Source organism: Pelophylax lessonae, assembly GCF_965119305.1.
Source record: "Pelophylax lessonae genome assembly, chromosome: 8".
Lineage (NCBI taxonomy): Eukaryota > Metazoa > Chordata > Amphibia > Anura > Ranidae > Pelophylax > Pelophylax lessonae.
The window spans coordinates 150,688,511-150,711,441 of NC_138775.1; the positions used below are offsets into that span (position 1 = coordinate 150,688,511).

Here is a 22,931-nt window from a genome sequence, read left to right on the forward strand (position 1 = left end):
TCTGTCAGTAACCACAAAAAGCGAGTCTGACCGCCGAAACGACTCGGTAGCTGCCAGATATACCAAAATTACATCCAAGGTATACAAAGCAAGTTCCTTGGCATGAGCCGCTTGGGACACAAGGCAGGGAACACAATGTCCTCATTCAAATGGAAGTCAGAGACAACTTTGGGCAGGAAGGATGGACAGGGACAGTGAACCACTTTATCCCTATGGACCACCAAATAGGGACTGCGACATGATAATGCCGCCAATTCGGATACCCTGCGGGCCGAGGTAATAGCCACCAAGAAGTAATCTTCTGGGATAATGTAGACAATCTCCCGAATATTCTCAAATGGAGGTTTCTGGAGAACCGAAAGTGCTAAATTTAAATCCCATGGTGGCAAGAGATACTTGCAAATAATAATACTAATAATAAAAATTACGATCCGCATAAATGTGCAGATTATAATTTTTATTATTAGTATTATTATTGGCAAGTATCAAGTAGTTATCAGTCCCCCGCCGTTTGTATGAAGGAGGGATGGGAGGAGTGTCTTGCCGATATAAATTCTCCCCGGACACTCAGTACGTCAGCTACAGAAGACGCCCTGATTGGATGGCAAAACACGTCTAGCGATTGGCTGAGCATACCTTGACATCACTTCCGGCCGGTGGAGCGCACGCTGCGAGAGCAGCGAACCACCGCGCCGTGCTTTGTCTGCTTATCTTGCACTTTTTGTAAGTAGGTTTCTTCATTTAATAAACTGTTCATATATACATACTTCACTATGGATGGCATCTTATTTTTTATGAGGGGACTCTAGATATAAGAATGGCTATCTCTAAGGATCTCTCCCATTGAGTGAACATCCAAGGCTGTGTCTCCAAAGGAGCTGTGATCGCACACAAGGATTTATGCACATTGCCAGTCTAATAACGTCTTGTGGTAAGTAGGGAACCACAGGGGGAGCACCTGGCACTTTATATCAAGTGGAGCACAGAAGCACCTTTTTAATTTTGCACTGAATGGACACTTTATTTATTGAATTTGTACTGTATGGACACATCTTTTTCATATGGATATTTATATTGATAGATTTATTGAATTTTTGATTGATTGCACGATTACAAAAATACTGCTGGTATAATTTATTGCAGTTTGTTTGCACATCTGCTTATTTGCACACTCAGTTCGATTAACAGTATTAGTAGTAGCAGCGCTGAATAATTTTTTCTCTCACCGCAGAAACAAAGTTTGGACAGCACAGGAACTGTATCCAAAGCTGCATCACAAATAAACTGCAGCCCATAGACAAACTGGTCAGCTAAAGCAACATAAGCAGCGTGGACCTGCTTACTCCCCAGGCCCTGGTGTAAAAGCTTGGCCCATTCGGTTAGTGTCTGAGAAACCAGGACTGAGGCAAAGATTGGCCACAATGCCGAACCCACCATAGTAAACATGCTGCATGCCACAGCCTCCAATTTCTTGTCAGCCGGGTCCTTAAAGGACAGAGATTCCTCTACTGGGATAATGGTTGGTTTATTTAACCTGAAAACTGATGACTAGTCCACTTTTTTAAAAGTGACTCCTCAAAAGGGTAACATACAGCAAAACATTTGGGGACCATAAACGGTAATTTTGGTTGTGCCCATTCCTTACAATAAACCTATCAAAATTAGGCCAGTAAGGAAAGACCTTTGGCGCGCGAGGTGACTTATGCGTACCAAACGACACATACATGGCTACATCAGCCACATCCTCCGTTTTTAAAGTCTCATGCACTGCAGTGATAAGAGCGTCTACCAGAGCTTTTTCATTCGCCTTTGTTGCGACCATGGAGGAATCATCCTCACTATCGGATGGATCTGGGGTGTAATATTAAGCCCCCTAAACGGGCTGCGTCCACGGCGACATCAGGCTCAGAATTAAATGAGACAGGCTGAGCAGGGGAAGGCGGGGGACACTTCCTTCTGGACCTTTTCCCACTTGCCTCTTCCACCTGGGACACTAAGTACTGCAGGACCACCATCAGTGCAACCATGGGAAGCTGGGGATCCGAGGGACCTGCCACCTACATGAGGGGGCCAGTGGGGGAGAGGTGACCCTGAGGCTCCATAAGGCAAAGAAGACCTTGCAGTACAAACATGATCTGTTGGCACCACTAAAGAATCCCCTCAAGGGCTCAGGGTACCTAGAGAAAGATAACAGGGACCCCAAAGGACTCACCCTACTGACTGGAGAGAAGCCAAGAATTCAAACCCAGCATCATCATGAACGCCATCCCTGTTCATGTCCCAGGCCCAAGAATAGGAAACTGAGAAGGAAGAGCTTCAGCATCCCCACGAGGCTTCGGACATCTCCAGCGTCTCCCAGACTGAGGGAAAAATTATCGGCCCCCATGATATCATCGAGCTACACAAACATGGCCTCCAGCCGAAGACCAGCCAGGCTAAGGGAAAATGGCCCCCCGTGACATCATCGGGCAACATAAACATGGCCGCCAGCCGGAGACCACCCATACTAAGGGAAAATGTCCTGTGACATTGGGCTACACAAACATGGCCGCCAGCCAGAGACCAGCCAGACTAATGGAAAAACAGGATTTTTGTCTTACCGTAAAATTCTTTTCTCTAAAGTTAATTGATGGACACAGCTCCATATCTTCTTGACTGATGGGTTTATGCTGCTCTCCATAGGAGTAGGACACTAGGTGGGAAAAAAATTTGACCACCCCTATAGGGCAGTCCCAGGGGGTATACTCCCACTTCCTGCTATAGTACTTCAGTTTTGTAACAAGCAGTGTCAGAAGAACATAAAAATCCAACTCAATAGAGGGGCGGGTGCTGTGTCCGTCAATGAACATCAGAGAAAAGGGTTTTATGGTAAGACAAAAATTTAGTTCTCTTTCGTTCATTGACGACACAGGTCCATATCTTCTTGCCTGATGGGACATCCCAAAGTAGTGTCAATATGAGGGGTGGGAATAACACAGCAAGAAAAAACACACTTCTCAAAGGCTAAAAATAGTCAACCAGGCAAAACAAGAGCTCAACCAGGAACAACTGGAGCTCACCTGACAAAAAAATGATTTTTTGTAAAATCTTACCGTAAAATTCCTTTCTCTGAGTCCTCCGACAGTCGCCGCCCATTCACACAGTCTTCTCTTATGGGGTATTGACTTCATCTCCACAGGAGTTTCTAGGCATAAGACTTGTAAAAGAACAATACATCTACAAGTCACACCCATGGGGGCTGTCCTTCTAGTCCAATACCCCCCCGCAATAGCCATCCCAATTCAGTTTGGTCGCAAGCAGTGATAGTGTATAAAAAAAACCCAAAAGAGGGGGGGGCGACTGTTAGAGGACTCAGAGAAAGGAGTTTTACGGTAAGATTTTACAAAAATTCCGTTTTCTCTTACGTCCTCCGACAGTCGACGCCCATTCACACAGTCTTCACTTATGGGGATGTCCCAAAGCAGTGTAGACATGAGGGGTGGTCAACGTAACCGCCAGAAAAGCAACGCAGTACCCACATCAGAGAAAGGAACCTTACATGCACAGAAAGGTAACCTTCTGGGTAACAAAAAAGGGCTCAACATGAGCAACAACCCAGAAAAACAAATAACCAATGGGGGACCCGTACAACCCAGGGTTCCCTATGGCACTGCCGCACAGAGAACTTTGTGGCCAAAGGAGGCATCAGCTGACGCCAGAACATCAATTTTATAGAATTTGGAAAAGGTGTGCACCGACGACCAAGTCGCAGCCTTGCACACCTGGGCCACCGAGGCCTGACGCTGGAAGGCCCAGGACGCACTCACCGACCTGGTAGAATGCGCCTTGACAGGGAAGGGAGGAACCCGTTCCCGCAACGAATAGGCCTGTACAATGATCTGTCTGATCCATTTGGCAATGGTTGCTGCAGACGCAGCCATACCCTTCCGAGGTCCCTCAGGAATTACAAAGAGAGAATCCGATTTCCAAAAGGAGTTCAGTCGACGACAGGTAAACCCTGATCGTCCGGACAACATCCAAGGAATGCAAGGCAACCTCCTTTGGATGCTTAGGGTTCGCATAAAGCGAAGTTAAAACAATGTCCTCATTCAGGTGGAATTCCGACACCACCTTTGGCAAAAAGGACGGATTTGGTCGCAAGACCACCTTATCCCTATGAACCACCAGGTAAGGGGAACGGCAAGACAACGCCGCCAACTCGGACACTCTGCGAGCAGAAGTGATCGCTACCAGGAACGCAACCTTCTTAGATAGCATAAGTAACGAAATCTCCCTGATGTTTTCAAAAGGGGAACGCTGCAACACGGACAGAACCAAGTTCAAGTCCCATGGTGGTAAGGGCTCCCTTCTAGGAGGAGCCAAGTGACGCACACCTTGAATAAAAGGTGCGAATCAAGGAATTAGACGCCACAGGGCGCTGGAAAAGAATAGCCAGTGCAGAGACCTGGCCCTTAATCGTGGCCAATGCAAGACGCTGGTCCACAACAGTCTGAAGGAAAGCCAACACCCTTGCCACCGAATAGGAACGAGGAGAGAAACCCCTGGACTCACACCAGGCAAAATAAGCTTTCCATGTACGGTAATAAATCTTACCAGAAGAGGCTTTTCTAGCCTTGATCAAAGTAGGAATGACCTCTGAGGAGAGACCCCTGTCTCTCAGGACCTGGCTTTCAACAGCCAGGCCGTTAAAGCCAGCGACTGTAAAGCAGGATGGAAGATCGGTCCCTGGGACAGCAGATCTTGTCGCATTGGCAGCCGCCACTGAGGCTCTATGGCCAGGTGAACGATGTCCACGTACCAGGACCGGCAAGGCCAGTCCGGCGCCACCAGAATCACCAGTGATTGTTCCAAAGCCAACCTGCGAAGGAACCTGGACAACAATGAATCGGAGGAAAGGCATAGATCAGTCGATACTGACGCCAAGGCACCACCAGCGCATCCGAGGCGTCTGCCAGAGCATCGCGCGTTCTTGCCATAAACCTTTCCACCTTGTGGTTTAGCCGAGACGTGAACAGATCCACATCCGGGGATCCCCACTTCGCACACAGCCTCTGAAACACCTCCGGGTGTAGGGACCATTCCCCCTGGTCCAGGGTCTGGCGGCTCAGATAGTCGGCCTGCCAATTCTCCACACCCGGAATGTGAACTGCCGATATCGCCGGGACATGAGTCTCGGCCCAAGATAGAATACTGGTCACTTCCTGGCCCGCCCGGGCACTCCTGGTGCCCCCTTGGTGATTGATGTAAGCCACCGCAGTGGCATTGTCCGCCTGCAGCCATACAGGACGGCCCTGAAGATGATCCGACCAATGGATCAGGCACAGCCTGATCGCTCTCAATTCCAAAATGTTGATCGGGAGGGAGGATTCCTCCTCCGACCAGGTGCCCTGGGCAGACAGGTTGCCCAGAACGCCACCCCAACCCGACAGGCTGGCATCCGTGGTCATTATCGTCCACAGAATTGGCCGGGAGGATTTTCCGTCCAACACCGCCGGGGACTGAAGCCACCACAAGAGATCCATTCTGGTTTGGCGACTCAGAGACACTCTCAGATCCAAGGACTGAGGTAGTCTCCACCTGGCCAGGATCTCCGCTTGAAGAGATCGCGTGTGAAATTGTGCAAATGGTATCGCCTCGAAGGCCGACACCATCAACCCCAGGGACCGCATACAGGTCCTGAGTGACGAGGATTTGTTGTCCCTGAAGGACCTGACCTCGTTCTGTAGGGTCCGGAGCTTGTCCTCCGGTAAGAACACCTTTGCTTGAGCAGAGTCCAGAACCATTCCCAGATACGGGAGACGAACCGAAGGCGACAAGGTCGACTTCTGAATGTTGATTGTCCAACCGAACTCCTGAAGCGTCTGGACCGTAGTGGACAGATCGCGCAGCAGGCTCTGACTGGCACTCGATCTTAACAGGAGATCGTCCAGATATCCCAAGACCGCAATGCCCTGTGCCCGCAACAGGCCCAGAACAGACGCCAACACTTTGGTAAAGACCCTTGGAGCCGAAGCGAGACCGAAAGGTAACGCCACAAACTGGTAATGTTCCTCCGCGATAAAGAATCGGAGATACCTCTGAAGACCCTTGAAAATGGGGATGTGTAGATACGCATCCTTCAGGTCTATAGAGGCCAGGAACTCCCCCGGATTCAGGGAGGCCACCACCGAGCGGAGTGATTCCATGCGGAACTTTCGAACGCGCACAAAGCAGTTCATCGCTTTTAAGTCCAGAATCGGACGCACTTTGCCCTCCTTCCTGGGCACAGTGAACAGATTCAAATAAAAACCCCAAAACCTGTCCCAATGAGGCACCCGGGCGATCACCCCCTGAGCGAGAAGATCCTGCACCGCCTGATGTAGGTCCTGTAACCGCCCTGGGGTCAAATGAAGATTTGAGGGAAAGAATCTGTTCGCCGGCTGTGAAAAAAATTCGATCTTGTACCCTGACCGAAGATTTCCTGAACCCACCTGTCCGTGAGTCAGAGCAGCCAAGGTTGGAGGAAACCGCGCAAACGTCCCCCCACCCCTGTAACGGGTGAGGGCGCCCCTTCAGGCAGAGGCGGACTGAGCCGCCGTCCCAGCCTGGCCGGATTTTTGTTTGCCAAACCAGGGCTTTTTCTGACCACCTTGGCCATTGAAGGGTTTATCCTTGTTCTGCGCCTTGAAGGCACGAAAGGACCCTTGAGTAGGTTTAAAGGAGGGGCCCCACTTACCGTGGAAAAACTTGCCCTTAGGATTCTGGGGCAGCAGAGTGCTCTTACCCCCAGTGACTCCTTTAACCAATTCATTCAAGGATTCCCCAAAAAGGCGAGACCCCGCATAGGGGATGTCAGCCACCGTCTTCCTGGATTTTTGGTCAGCGCGACCAGCATTTCAACCAGATTAAGCGACGGTTAATCACAGCGACACTGGACAGGCGTATCCCCAAAGGGGCCTCATTTAGAGCCGCATCGCACAAATACATGACCCCACGATAAATCTGATCCACCATCTCCACTGTAGTGGGAGGGGCATTGTCGGCCACGAGGGTGCGTTTGAGCACCTTGGTCCAATCCGCCACAGCCTGAGCCACCATCACAGAGGCAAAATTAGGCTTGAGCATTGAACCCGCCACCATGTAGGAATGTCGGGCAAGAGATTCCAGGATCCTATCAGTAGGATCCCTAAACACCGGGGAGTCCTCGGCGGGGAGCAGGGTAGCTTTGCTCAACCTGGCCACCGTGTGATCCACTTGAGGAGGCACACACCAGCACGCAGCCGTAGTAGCCGCAAAAGGGTAGAGAAGTTGAAACTTCTTAGGCACCACGAAGGTGTGTTTTAAATTACGCCATAGCTCATTCACCTTATGGTGAAACTCTGCGGGGCAAGGAAAAATCTGCGCTGTCTTGCGGGTCCTGTGTGTACCAAAAGAGGACACAACGCCCGGAGGAGTGGGCTCATCCTGCAAATGTAGTGTTTCCTTTACTGCTAGGATCAACTCATGCATAGCTGCGCGTTCCTCGGGTGACCCAGCGGGGGAATCATCCACCTCTGCAACCTCCGCCTCCCCCTCAGACTCTTGCGGGTCCTGAGAAGAGCGAGACCCTGAAAGGGCCACGCTACCTACAGCAACCACGTCACACTCAGAATCAGAAGAAAAGGAAATTCTAGGCCTTTTCCTAGCAGCACGTTCAGACATCAGCACATCCATTTTTTTACACTAAAGTTGCCACAACAGCAGCCAAATTAGTGACGGTAGAGGATTCAGAGGGCCCTGAATCCCCCACCAAAGCTGAAGGGAATTAGCTGTCCTGGGATTCCATAACAGAAATAAAGTTTTTTTTTGAACTGGCCCTTTAAGAGTGCCGCGGAGCCCCACAGCACACCGCTATAGAGACTGTGACACACAGAGCCCCCGCAGGGACAAAACTGACCAGGAAGATTGCACAAAGCAGGACAGGAAAAGAACAGCAGGACAGAACCCCCCAGTGTGTTACCAGCTTCTTCGGTCGGCTCGGTGAGAAAGAAGGAAGTGATGTCACCGCTGGAGGCTGAACTAGGCTGCAGGCCAAGGGAAAATGGATGCCTATTGAAACTAATGGGAGGCTTCGGCAAGAGACATGTGCTCCGAACGATCGAATGCCACACGCAAGATGGCGCCGCAAGGCGCCATAACCACTACATAGCATGCTGTAGAAATGCCCATAATGAAGCCAGACATACTGCCCACACTTAAAATGGCGGACCAGCGGTGTTAAACCCCGCAGTGGCCGCCGCATGTGTCTGCACCTCCAATGCACCCAAGGTGACCTTTAGGAGAGGAACCCCCAAAACCCCACACATCACTGCTGTGAGAGAATAAAACCCCCGCAGGGACCGGATCAGGGAGCCCAAAAACGCACACAGACATAGGGGACACCACAGACACACAGGACAGCCGACCCCAGACAGAGGCCCCACACAGAATGTACTTACCTGTACCCGATGGCGTGGGGTGCCTCATATCAAGCGGGAAACCGCCCACCCTCAGATGGCAGGGGAGTGCCGCCAGCCAGAACGCAGGACACCATTAGTGCACGGACTAACCTATGCTGTGTCCAGTGAGGTAGCCACCTCACATGGCTGCATCCCGGATGGACAGGGATGGGTCATTTGGGAGGCCAGGGCGAACACATAGCCTGCGAAATGCTCGATGGCGGGCTGGGATTCCATCTGACCCTCTGTCCTGGAGAACCAGGACGGTCAGTCCGATTCCCAGCTCCGCAAACGCCGTCTTCATCCGAAGATCCACTAACTAGTGCTGATAAAATAAACAGCTAGCAATGTAAAAAAAAAAAAAAAGGAAAAAAAAAAAACTTTTGAAAATAAATCCTAAAAGAAAAAGAGGAAGGCTGAGACTGTAGCCTCGGCACAGGGAAGCCTATCCACTCCTAAGCTAGGCAGAAGACAAACTGAATTGGGATGGCTATTGCAGGGGGGTATTGGACTAGAAGGACAGTCCCCATGGGTGCGACTATGCAGATGAATTGTTCTTTTACAAGTCTTATGCCTAGAAACTCCTGTGGAGATGAAGTCAATACCCCATAAGTGAAGACTGTGTGAATGGGCGGCGACTGTCGGAGGACGTAAGAGAAATAACAAATACACCCTCAAATAGGACTAAACCTCTCCAACAGCGGCCTGCAAAACCTTGCAGCCAAAAGAAATCCACAGATGCCAACACATCCACCTTATAAAATTTTGTGAAAGTGTGCACAGACGACCATGTGGCGCCTTGCATATGAGGCCACCCTCAAAGAATGCGCCTTAACAGGGAAAGGAGGATCCTGATTCTTAATGGAATAGGCCTGTACCACCGTCTGTCAGATCCATCTGGAAATGGTCGCCATCCCCTCACGGGGTCCAGCCATAAGGATATAGAGAATCCGATTTCCGGAAAGACTGACGCCAGTGCCAAGTACACCCTGATTGCCCCAAACCACATCCAAAGAATGTAGGCAATCTCTTTAAGATGCTTAGGCTTAGGATACAGAAGGCAACACAATGTCTTAATTCAAATGGAAACCACAGACGACTTTAGGGAGGAACAAATGACCGGTACGAAGCACCACCTTGTCTCTGTGAACCACCAGGTAAGGTGAACGACAGGACAATGCAGTCAGCTTCGACACCCTGCGCGCAGAAGTTATAGCCACCAAGAAAGCTATCTTCTGTGTCAAAATCAGCAGAGGAATCTCACAAATATTTTCAAAAGGTGGTTTCTGAAGAACCGCAGCACCAAATTGAGGTCCCACTGAGGCAACAGAGACCTCACAGGGGGAGCCAGGTGGTGGACCAAGGAATTTGTGGCCAACGGGTGTTGAAAGCAAATACCCAGGGCCGATATCTGGCCTTTGATGGTACCCAAGGCCAAAAAGCTGATCCACACCTCTTTGGAGAAAACTCCAAGACGTGAGACACTGAGAAGGAACAGGGGGGGGGGACCCCAAAGACACACCACATAATGCAAGCCCTCCAGACTCTATAAATCTTTTTGGAAGTAGACTTTCTAGCTTTTAACGGTGTAGGAATCACTGATTCAGACTCCCCTATATCCTTCAACACCTGGCTTTCAATAGCCACGCCATCAAAGCCAACTACTGTATAGCAGGATGGAAGATCAGTCCTTGAGTTAACAGATCTTCTCTGAGAGGGAGTCTCCAAGGGACAGCCGTACTAGGTCTGGGTACCAAGTCCTGTGATGCCAGTTCAGTGCCACTAGGATGACTGGAATCCCTTCTGCCTCGATCCTTCGCAGAAGTCTCGGCAGAAGAGTCAACAGAGGAAATGCGTACATCGGACAATATTGGCTCCAAGGAGCTAAAAGAGTCCACGGCATCGGCCAGAGGATCCCAAGGCCTTGCTATGAACCTCTGCACCTTCCTGTTGAGACAAGAGGCCAACAGGTCCACATCAGGAGTCCCCCATCTGAGGCACAGTTGATGAAACACCTCCTGGTGGAGAGACCATTCTCCCTGATCCAACTTCTGCCAACTGAGGTAAGCCGCCTGACAATTTTCCACCCCTGGAATATGCACGGCAGAGATGGCTGGAAGAAAGCGTTGTGCCTATGTTAGAATGCCGGCTAATTACCGGGCCACTAAGGCTCTTTTGGTGCCCCCTTGATGATTGACATATGCCACTGCTGTGGCATTGTCCAATTGAATCCTCACCGGGCGCCCCTGCAGATGATCCGTCCAATGAATTAGGCAAAGCCTGATCGCCTGAATTTCCAGGATATTGATCAGCAGACTGGATTCCCCCGGAAGTCCAAACCCCCTGAGCCGGATCCGTACCCAAGACACCTCCCCATCCGGAGAGGCTGGTATCCGTTGTGACCAACGTCCAGTACAGGGGGTGAAAGGATTTTCCCTTAGAAGGGCCAGAGATCGTAGCCACCAGATCAGGGATCCCCTTGTACTCCGGCTCAACAGGATCAGATTGTCTAGAGCCTGTGGGTTCTTGTTCCATTTGACAAGGATCTCCTTCTGTTGAGACCTGGTATGGAACTGAGCAAAACGAAACAGAAAATAATAAAAATAAAAAATTCAGTTTAAAAAGGAAAAAATTCCAGAACCAGAGAACCCAGCAAGGAACTAGGTCCATACTCCTGACTAGGCAGAAAAAAAAAACTAAAGTCCTATAGCAGGAAGTGGGAGTATAACCCCTGGGACTGCCCTATAGGCGTGGTCAAAATATTTTCCTACTCCTATGGAGAGCAGTATAAACTCATCGGTCAAGAAGATATGGAGCGGTGTCCATCAATGAACGAAAGAGAAGTGGCTGTTATCAGCTACAGACGCTATAGTATGCTTCCAGGATCTTCCCTGTGCCCTCTGCAAGGGGACACCCCTGAAGGTAGGATGCACATTTAGGGGGGACTCCACTGCACACTCTACACTGGGGCCCCCATGCACTACGTATACCCACACTTGAAACAGTAGGGCATGCACCTAGGGGTCTTCTACACTGAGACCCCTCCAGACTACCAGGGCAGGGGACACACTATCCCAGAACCCTTACAGAGTGGGGATAGGGGTTGAGACCCCAGGGAGTCTCCGCTGCATCCGCTGCCCTGGGACCGCCACCAGACTCCAGATCCAGACAGTGGGGAAAGGGAGTGGGGGAAGCCCAGCTCACTGAGGGATTTAAGAATGGGAGGAGGGAACATGCAGACAGGTCAGACCGTCCTTGGAGGTTACCGGAGAGGGGGGACTGTACTTAGATTTCCATGGTGCGGGTAACGCTCCAGACAGAACCCTTGCCACCGAAGTAGGGGACCTGTTGGCCAAGGGACCGCTGCAACTCAGACCCAAGCCAGGTCATATGCGACCCTGCTAAACGTTTAACTCGCGGGGCAGCCTCTGTAAGACTATGTCGCGGCTGACATAGCGCGTAGCTGCGATCTGCATGAGCTCGCTGGCTGGGCTAAGGGGGGGGGGGGCACTGGATCTAGATTATCCAGCCCGGCAGTTGATTTTTTTTCTCTCTGGAGATCTGCAAACAAACAAGATATAAGGAAGGAGAAAAAATTGCTAGGACCAAAAGATCCCAGCTGGGAGCCTAGATACTTACTCCGGACTAGAAAGTTTAAAACTGATTACCTAGAGCAGAGAGGGGGGTTGTATACCAAGCTGAGGACAGCCCATGGGGCATAGCCAGGTGTTTTTTGTTCTGCCTAGTTCTACTCCTGGAAGAGACAACATAATCCAGTAGTTATGTTTTATGGAGTGCTGTGTCCGTCAAACGAAAGAAGAAAATAACCGTTTTCTGTAGCAGCTTATAAAGTGTTATCTGGAGTTCAGCTTCAATTTGTTAGTCAAATTCATTGATCTACTAGTCTAACACTACCCTCCCCAAAGAATGACAATGCAGATGTTAGAAGGTGTCCATTTCACTACTTCATTCAGAATGCAGACAAACGAAGACCGGATGTGTATTACTGGCTGGATTACCAGGTGATATAAAAAAGGAAAAAAATCCTTAAAAAAAAAAAAAAACACAACACAACACAACAACGTAACCACCACACAAGTGTTGAAAAGCTGCAAAATATTACATTTTTGTTTTTTTGGTTTAATGCAGCTTTAAGCCCTACATGGCTTTAGGATAAAACCAGGCCACTACTCCTAAAATCATCATACCAAAAAGTGAGATTTTATGTAGGTAAAGCTTAATTTTGTGAACCTCTCAAGCTAGATAGCAAAAACTGATTAAAATTAAATTGTGGTATTTCTAAACTTAACCCATAGTGCAGGTTTATTTCTATTCAGCACATGCCTTTATTGAGGTGTCTGGAGTCCTTTGTTCAAAAACCCAAAGATGTCCTGTCAAGAATACTGTTATGTAACCGATTATTCTACACATTTGTCAAAAATCATACAAAATATGTTTGCAAAATGTGAATTTTTGTAGTGTTTTGGCAGAGAACTGTTGACCCTCTGAAAACAGATATTGCAAAATGATGAGAAAAAAAAAATTGAAACCCATTGGAATTTTCTGGAGCTTTGTCTGATTGACTTTCAAAATGTGATTCCATTTTACCTTTGTTTAAGAACTGCTTACAATGTGGCTATATATGGAATAGAAAGCAAGCTGTAAACCACAGGGGGACCAGGCATTCCTAAATCTATGACAAATGATGCATTACCATATATGGCTTGTTACACTCATTCAATCTACAGTATGTCAGTGGTACTACTTGCTCTTGGAAAATCAAGACTGGTGAAAATAAACCGGTTGAGAAAAGCTGTAAATCTCAGCATTCCCAAAGTCCTGATAATGATCTGGATCAGGTTGAAAATTTTGGAATTTAGGCTACTTCTATTAATTGGATCCTTACACTTAGGGGTTCATTTATAGAATATCTGCATAACTATATGTCTAGTTAAATTGCATGTACATTCATTCAATGCGAATAAACCCCATGTTGCAAGATGGGGCAAAAACAAAATGTTTCTTTGGTATTTTGTGTTGTGGTTGAATATTTTTAGACACAGCAGTAATTTGTGCACAATTGAGAATTCCTGCTGTACATGTCTCCACACCAGTGATACCTACAAGGTCTGCAAAGTGTCCTTCAGTATTTCGATCCAGCAAATTAACATTAGAAGGCACATCTATGGCATAGTTCACAATTTTTCTTGAATACTCAAAGCAAACTCATAAAAGTTTTCATTTGATAGTTCCTCCTGAACAGGCCATTAACAGCCCTGCATTTTCAAACACTGGTGCCTGGAAAGCAAAGTTTTAGTTGGAGTCCATGCTGGACCTTAGTGTCTATCCTCCCTTAGGAGATTTATTGTTACAAGTATCCTGATGTTGTTAAAATTGTAAAACCAGGGATAACTTCAAAAGCATCGCTCTAGGGCAGATACTAACATTAAATTCATTATACAGCTCAAGTATATTACGTAAAACAGGTTTATTCACCTGTCTAGTGATTGATGCTGAGCTGGGTATGAAGTTACTGTGCACACAGTTGTATGCGGTCAGCAATACAACCCCAATTTCAAAAACATTGTGACGCTGTGTAAAATCTACATTAATACAGAATGCAATGATTTGCAAATCTCATAAACCCATATTTTATTCACTACAGAAAATAGAAAACATATCAAATGTTTAAACTGAGTAAATGTACAATTTCATGAAAAAATAGGGAATTTTGAAAATGATGGCAGCAACACGGCTCAAAAAAGTTAGAACAAGGCAACAAAAAGCTAGCAAAGTAAGTTGTTCTAACAAGGAATAGCTGGAAGAACAATTTGCAACAGGTCAATAACAGGATTTGGAATTAAAAGGGCATCTTAGAGAGTCTTTCAGAAGAAGAGTGTTTCAGAAGTAAGGGTGGGCTGAGATTCAGGAATCTATGAAAAGCTGCATCTAAAGTTTGTGTAACAATTTCAGAATAATGTTCCTCAGCATAAAATTGCAAATACTTTAAATATATCATCTTCTACAATACATATCAAACAATTTTGAGAATCTGGAGAAATCTCTGTGTGCAAAGGGACAAGTCTGAAATGCAATATTGGATGCCCATGATCTTCCAGCCCTCAGACGGCACTGCATTAAAAACAGGCATGATTCTGTGATGATCATCACTGCATGGGCTCAGGGATAGGTCTAAAAAAAAAATAAAAAAATCACTGGTCTGTGAACACAGTTTATTGTGCTATCCAAAAATTCAAGGTAACGCTCTATTATGCAAAGAACAACCAATATGTGAACAGGATCCAGAAATGTTGCCATCTTCTCTGGACCAAAGCTCATTTATAATGGTCTGTTGCAAAGTGGAAAACTGTTCTGAGGTCAGATGAATCAAAATTTGACATTTTTTGGCAACCATGGGAGTCACAGCCTATGGACTAAAGAGAAGACAGACTTTCTGGCTGGTTATCAGAGCTCAGTTCAAAAGTCTGCATCTTTGATGGTATGGGGGTGCATATAGAATGGGTAAGCTTTCACATCTGAAAAGGCACCATCAATGCAGAAAGATAAATCCAGGTTTTAGAGCAGCATATGCTCTCATCTAGATGAAGTATTTTTCAGGGAAGTCATTGCATATTTCAGCAGGACAATGTTACACTGCACACATGAGAACAGCATGGTCTCGTGGTAGAAGAGTCCGGGTGCTTAACCGGCCCGTTCGCCTGTCTGCAGTCCAGATCTTTCAGGAATAGAAAAATATTTGAAAAATATAACAAATAAGACCCAGGGCTGTTGAGCAGGTAGAATTCTATATCAGGCAAGAACTAGAAAACATTCCTCTCCCAAAACACCTCCAACTGATCTCCTTCGTTTCCAGACATTTATAGGCAGTTGTTAGAAGAGGGGATGCGACACCATAGTAAACATATACTGTATATTTTTCAGATGCAGTGCTGCATAAATCTACAAACTAAAACCCATGTGTCAAATGTGTCTGTTTACCTTAATTATTGAGGAAGAACAAAATGAAAAGATTGCCTGTGTATTGGAAATCCTTTACATAAATTTATAAATGCTGCCAAGTGTAAACTAGTTTAAAAAGCCACACACTTTACACAGGGTGGCATTTATGAATTTATGTAAAGTATTTCTTGGTTTTCTTCTTTGCAGTTTTTTTTATTTTATTAAAGGTAACTAGACACATAAAAAACAGGTTTAATGTGTAGGTGCATGCACCACTGCATCCAAAAATAGAGTTACTTATACTAATAGAGAAACTTTATGTGGAGTGTGTGTAACACTAGCTGATGTTGGCAGCAGCATTAAGAACATGAAATTAATACGGGTAATATTGGAGTAACATACAGGAGATTGCACAAGAATGTTTACATTATCTTAATGCAGTGGTAAACATGGCCATGTCCCAACTTTTTTGGAATTGGGGTTGTACTTGGTTAGCTTTTTGCTGCACTGTCCCAGCTTTTTTGAGACATTCTGCTGCCAATCTCAAAATTACCTTTTTTTTTTTATGAAAATGGTACATTTCCTCAGTTTAGACATGTGATAGGTTTTCTATTGGCTATTGTGAATAAAATATAGATTTATGAGATTTACAAGTCATTGCATTCAGTTTTTATGTAGATTTTACACAGCGTCCTGACCTTTTTGAAATTGGCGTTGTAGGTCAGGGATGTCCTATACATTAAAAGTAGAGAAATGCAGTCAATAATATAAAAGGATTTTCCTTATAGGTATAGCAACAACTTGCTTCTGAGTTTACTTCTGCGCAGGTGCAGGAAGAGACCAGCACTATAGCACAGAGAAGCTACATATACACAGAAGCAGTAAGAATCTGGCAACATGGAGAAGAGAAGCCACACATGCGGCATAAAATAATGAGTTGAAACAATGCATTGGAGGCTGCTAAAGGCGCCATTACCGCATGTACTGTATGTGCAGAAGCAGTGGTATTGGGCACTAACATTAAGGTGGCTCTAAAGTCTTAAGGTTTTTCACCTTAATGCATTCTATACATTAGGTGAAAAAACGTCTCTGTGATGCAAAACTCCCCTCTACCCACATCTACTTACCTGAGCCTGATCCAGCAATCTGCATGAGAGCAGCGGCTCTCACCATTGTCTCCCTCCTCCCTGGGCAGATTGATAGGAGCTGCTGTCAATCAAATGCTGTGCAGAGCGAGAGGGGGACAAGGCTGAGCCGGCCGCTCTGTCTCAATAGATGCAGACAGGGCAGCTCAGGAGCGAGCACACAAGGGTGCCACCATGCAAAGCAGCTTTCCATCGGGGCACTTGCAAAAGAGGAGCCTGGAGCGCCGGCGGGGGACCCGAGAAGAAGAGGATCGGGGCTGCTCTGTGCAAAACAATTGCAAAGAGCAGGTAAGTACAATATTTTTGTTATTTAATTTTTTTTTTTAAATGAAGTTTTAATGTCACTTTAAAGAGATGCACATTCTCAAATAAAATAGAAAAAGAAAAAAAAAAAAAAAAAAGAAATAAAAACCAGACTGAGCTTAACCTCAATGTGATAAAAAAAAAAATGTACAATGTATCCCTAGATAAATATATTATGAAAGGACCTAGCAAAGTAGTCTGACACATGCAACAATATAGAAAAGGACTTTATTAAACACTAAGTGCCAGTTCACACTTGTGCGATTGCGAACAGGTGCGATTGCAATGCGAATTTGCAGGGAGAGTTTACCTTGCGTTTTTTAATAGTACCAGCGCAATTGTAATGAAAATTGATTGCGTTGATTATGTTAATTAAGCTCAGGAGGGGTGGAACTGAGGGGAAAACTAAAAAAAAAAAAAAAAATAAGAATTTGCACATAAGAATTCACTCATATCTGAACTGGTAATGCGACTCCAGACCGATTTACATTGATGTCTATGGAGACTAAATTCGCAATGCAGCGCTGTAAACTCGCACAAAACCCTTATCATCATCGCATTAAATTCGCATCTGAATCGCAATGCATAGATGTGAACGACCGTCGCGAAAACAATGTATTTTGGGAATACATGCGAATATAGACTTTTCATAACACATCGCATTCGCAGTAAAATCGCACAAGTGGTAACCGGCACTTATTATCTGGAAAATACAAAACCCACTATCCCACTAATGAAATCAAATCATAATGGCCAATTATTAAAGACACAACCATGGCATCTGCAGGGAAGTTGTGTAAACATCCCCCAATCCCCATAGAAAAGGGGCAAAGAAAAAGAGAAAAAATGTGATAGATGTATGTGCCCCAGTGAGAGGCACAGTCTACATAAACTGCATCAAAAACATAAAAGTTCCTCCTTCATATTATAATATACAACTTATAACTTATAACTTGAGGTTCTTCAGGATTCCAAAAAGGGATCCTTTGGTAGAATATATTCCAGGAATAGTGTATAGTTAAATATTGATCAAAGTCCACTAAAGGATCTTCTCACGGATTATAATGGAGTCCAATCCACATATAGGCAATGTTAGTGGGCCACTCCGTATGGCCAGTGGTATTGGGCTACATTCTTATTAAGCATAGCAGCTTTCCACTGGGGCACTTGCCAAAAGAGGAGGAGCCTGGAGCGCCAGCGGAGAACCCCAGAAGAGGAGGATTGTTATTTTAATTTAGGAAAAAATGAAGCTCATTCACATTGAGGCGACACGACTTCGGCGCGACTTGCAGAGACTTCACATAATGGAAGTCTATGCAAGTCGCTCCGAGGTCGCCCCAAAGTAGTACAGGACCCTTTTTCTAAGTCGGAGCGACTTGTGTCGCTCCTATTAGAACGGGTCCTGTACTACTCAATGGACCGTGACATATCGCGACTTGTCAGGCGTCAGGCTGACAAGTCGCGTTAATGTGAATAGGCTCTTAAGTTCGCTTTAAGTAGTTGCACGTTCTCAAATAAAAAAAAAATAGTGCGCTTAGACATTTAGTTGTGGGGAGAGGGGAACCATTATTTAGAGAAGCTAAAAGGGTAGTGGTAAAAGTGCCCCACCATCTGCCCAACATTAAACATTTCAGAACTGAGTTTTTACCACATCTCAACCACTCCATGGGAAGGAAGATGCCGGGAATGTGATACTTTACTTCTCAGCTGCTGCAAGAATTATACCCCTGTCACATTTGATAGGCACTACGGTGGGAGCCAATGTCTCCTGCTCCGAGTCCTATGAGGAGAGAAAGAGCAGTGCTTCTGCTCTCGGGCACAGCGCTGTAATAAGACTGGACGCAGGCAAGAATTAGGATGAGAGCTGGGGGGAACTGATCAAGGAAAGTTTTTGTTTTTTTTTACCCTAATTCACAGAATGCATTAAGGTAAAAACCCTCCTGCCTTAAGAACCACTTTAAATGTTTCTTTAATTGCATAAAGCAGAGTTTAAAAAAACCCCCCATATGAACCTTAAAGTGTTCCTAGCGAACTGCTCCTGAATTCAGCGGTTGTGACACAAGGCTCAAAAGGAGAGCAAGGTACTGGGAAGGAAGCACATGGGACAGGTACTGTGTTGTCTTGTGGAGATAAAAGTTATCAGGTGTATATATAGCAGCAACAAATATTTCTAAATACTAATATGCAAATGTCAGCTGCTTTGACCTAAGATAGGACAACCGAGACCAACTATTTCAGTCAATTCATCATGGGTTTACCTGCCCTGATACATATTTAAAAAGAGAACAAAAACAGTCTTTGCTGATGTACCATATCTTAGAAGAGTCGCCGCTAAAAGTCTAGAAAATGGTTCAAAATTTCGAAAAAGTCTTGAGACCGATTACCTTACAGCCAAAAGGTATTTGCAGACTTTAACAATTTTACCAGCATTCTTCAGTTACCAGTGCTACCAGCATTCTTCAGTTACCAGTGCAAGGATATTATGCACAATTCAGATGACAAAAGAAGCCTAACGTAAATAGATATGGGACACACATTTCATATATCTAAGTAAAAACTTCACTTGATTAAGTGAAGGTCCCTCCTCTATAAACTTTTTTTTTATTCTTCCTGGGAGTGGGTACCTTTTTATAACAGGTACATGCTCCCACTTTCACAGTCTAGTGTTCTTGACAATGTCTAATACAAGTACAGTACTTAAAGTGAATCATTTTGCACCAAGTTCACTATATGAACCATGTATGTATTTATACATGGTGATTGTACATCCAATCTCCTTTAAACACCTCTCCTGAAGAGAGCATAAATTCCGTTCATTGCTCAGCTCCTCTATGCTGCTTATCAGTTTTGTTGCCCTTCTCTGCACTCCAGTTCCCCAATATTTTTTTTTTTTTTCTTGGGTGAACTGCTGCCTAAAACCGGACAGCGTATTCCAGATGGGATCTTATTAATGCTTTGCACATGGGAAAAATTAGGTCTTGCTCTGTTTGGAGTCTTTACCACAGAGGAGATCATTGTTCTACAGTTAAAAAAAAAAAAACCTCTTGCTTAACATTTGCAAAACACTATTTGAACAATGTTTTGTGGACAAAAGCTGTGCGCCAGCACCAAAAACTAGATCCCAAATGTAAAACATGGTAGATTAGGTTTAATGGTGTGTTTTTTATCAGAACCAAATGACTTGAAATCACTGACGGAGCATAAATCTCTTAGATTGTAAGCTCGAACGAGCAGGGCCCTCTGATTCCTACTGTACTAAAGTGTATTGTATTTGTACTGTCTACCCTCAAGTTGTAAAGCGTTGCGTAAACTGTCGGCGCTATATAAATCAAATCCTATATAATAATAATAATAAATCCAGAGCATTTTTAGGATATTGGACATCAGTCTGTCAGGACAATTGTCTGATCCAATGTCCAAGAACTTAACTCACCAAAATACAGGTGTAAATTACTAAGAGTGACTGACAAAAAGTAAAAAATCATCAAAAAGATCACATAAGCAAACTCATTCTTTATAGTGGGTTACAAATATCTCCTTACTGCTCTACAAGCCTTATTAGCAGCTAGATAATGCATATGCATGATGTATTGCCATTAAAGAAATTTCAGTTCTAGTTAAGAATCTGATCATTTTCTCTTTGCTAAATAATAACCAACTGTTTAAATCATTGCGCAGTAAACAACATATGGTGACGTAAAATGTTAATTGTGTTATTAACTAAAAATGATTAGGACTTCACAATTATAAGAGCCATCAAACACAGAAAATGCCTGAATTTATTAACTTATCTACCACTATACTGTATATAAATGCTGAAGAGAGTTTATTTCAAGTGCTTTAACATTTTACAAAACTAAATGAACCATCCACTTTTACAAATATGTGCAGGGTGTAGAAAAAGAAAAAAAAGCCACAATTTGCTTACCTGATTGGCATGTTGGACTAGCTGAACCCTTCCATCCTTCAGGTGAATAAGACTGACGCCCATTTTCTTCAAGATATCCAAATGTTCAGGGTTGCTGGCCATGAAATCTCTAGCACGCAGTGGTGGTCGGTTTCTATTGCCAGAAAGCTCATCCCTACAACAGAGTTTAGTGGTGTAATCCACACAATACAGCATCCTGTAATTCACGACTGTGTCTATACATACATACATACATATATACACACACATATATACATTTATTACACACACACACACACACAGTGTAGAATATATATATATATATATATATATATATATATATATATACATATACATTATATATATATATATATATATATATATATATATATATATATATATATACATACATACATACATACATACATATATTCATACATACATATATACACACACACACACACACACACACACACACACACATATATATATATAATCAAATGATGTTCTCAAATTCAGCATGTTATAAGGTTAACTATTATACATTTGATAAAAAAAAAAAAAAAAAAAATATGACTCACATTCCTAAAGTAGTACGAGGACAATTCTTGTCAACCACATTTTTAAAGGGTTCACGAATACTCTGAGCATACAAAGGGTCATTACGAAAAAGGATTTGTGTATTTGGACAAGACCATTTAAAGTTGCTGTCATCAAGCTCTGTATACTGTGTAGTCTGCAAGCAATTAAGGCAATCATTCAGTTAAAACAAGCTTTACTCTTACCAAGTTATAACATGACTATTTATGTGCTTACCAATCAAGTGCAGGAAAACCTAAGAAAAATATAAACTTAGATTCGTATTTGTAACCGCATTCTTGCTGCGTCTACTCATTTATTTGAGTAAACACAGCTCATCACTGCAATGCTTAAACGTTAAATAGTTTTATTTGCCACAAAAATGCAATTCTGTACAGCAAGTCTCGCAATTCAAACCCATTTCCAAAAAAGTGGGCTTTAAGCTAAAGTTTTGTAAATTTTTTCTGTAATGAGGGAATCCCATTACCCGCAGGCTGCTACTTCTGCTAAAAATCTTCTCTGCTGTGCCTTTTCAGAGCCGCTGGATACGGTCCTGAGCTGTTGTCTTCTGACGCTAATGGAAGTGAACTGCAGCTGCTGCTACACCGAAAAGTTGCCCCCTTCCTTAAATGACAGAACTTTTATTACTACACTCCCACGATGCTTAATTTTCTATGAATGGGTGTTGGAGCAGTTGAATGACAGAATTCCACTACATATTTACAGAACAATGTGACAGTTGTGAGGGAGGCACAGCAGGGAAGCCTGCAGGTAATAAAATACACACTCTTAGACTAATGTGTATGGTGGTGTACTCACCCATCATTCAAAAAAAAAAAAAAAAAACGTCATCTTTAAATGTTACAACTTTAATTATCAAAACGACAGATAGAAAGCACAAACCAGATACAGTAAAAAGCAACCAGGACAATCACAATCTTCTACGTGAAAAGAAATGTCTAAAAGATGAATAAACACCTCCCACCAAAGCTACCTCTGTCACCTACTGATCAATGGTCAACAAAAGGCATCATCTTACTGCTGCTCAATGTCAAAAGAGCAGGCAGGGAAAAGGAGGCTGCAAATCTGAAAAAGCACTGCCCTTTGACTGTGGCTATGTGAGGCAGAGGTTTTGTGAATTACAAGATTAAGGCAAACTGCGAATCCAGTGGCAAGAACACGCACACACACACACACCTATATTGTGTGTACACACACACCTTGGCGTTCCTCTTTAAAGTTAACCTAAATAACCACTGTGCATGAAGGAAATACAGTCACAGCCCCGCCTCTCTACCTGTTCCATTCAGAGAAGGCTTTGTATTAATTAAAAAAAAGCTAAGAGATCTCTGAATAGCACTGGTGCTGAGTGGCCCACCTCCTGTGTTCACAGGGCAGCTGCTCAGCATGGGAACTGGAAGCAAGTGGAGATGAATAAAGTAGCAGTGTCTCCTTTAGTGATCTCGGTTTCCAGGGGGATTGGCTACATATTTTATATATACATGTTTATATTGGTCCAAGCTGGACCAACATTACTATGTATACAATATCCATAGTTGGAATTCTTCTTTACATTGTGAA

General features: G+C 44.5%; 1 protein-coding gene across 2 annotated transcripts in view; it reads right to left on the minus strand.

Moving 5' to 3' along the window:
• The window catches only part of EDEM3 (ER degradation enhancing alpha-mannosidase like protein 3), a 116,971-nt gene that overhangs the window by 24,400 nt on the left and 69,640 nt on the right, over window positions 1-22,931 (minus strand). For both annotated transcript variants that reach the window (XM_082265425.1, XM_082265426.1), the window contains exons 15-16: window positions 21,353-21,507; window positions 20,793-20,946 (exon numbers count right to left, since the gene is read on the minus strand). In XM_082265425.1, coding sequence (XP_082121551.1) covers window positions 20,793-20,946; window positions 21,353-21,507 — 309 coding nt within the window. The remainder of the gene's footprint in view (window positions 1-20,792; window positions 20,947-21,352; window positions 21,508-22,931) is intronic.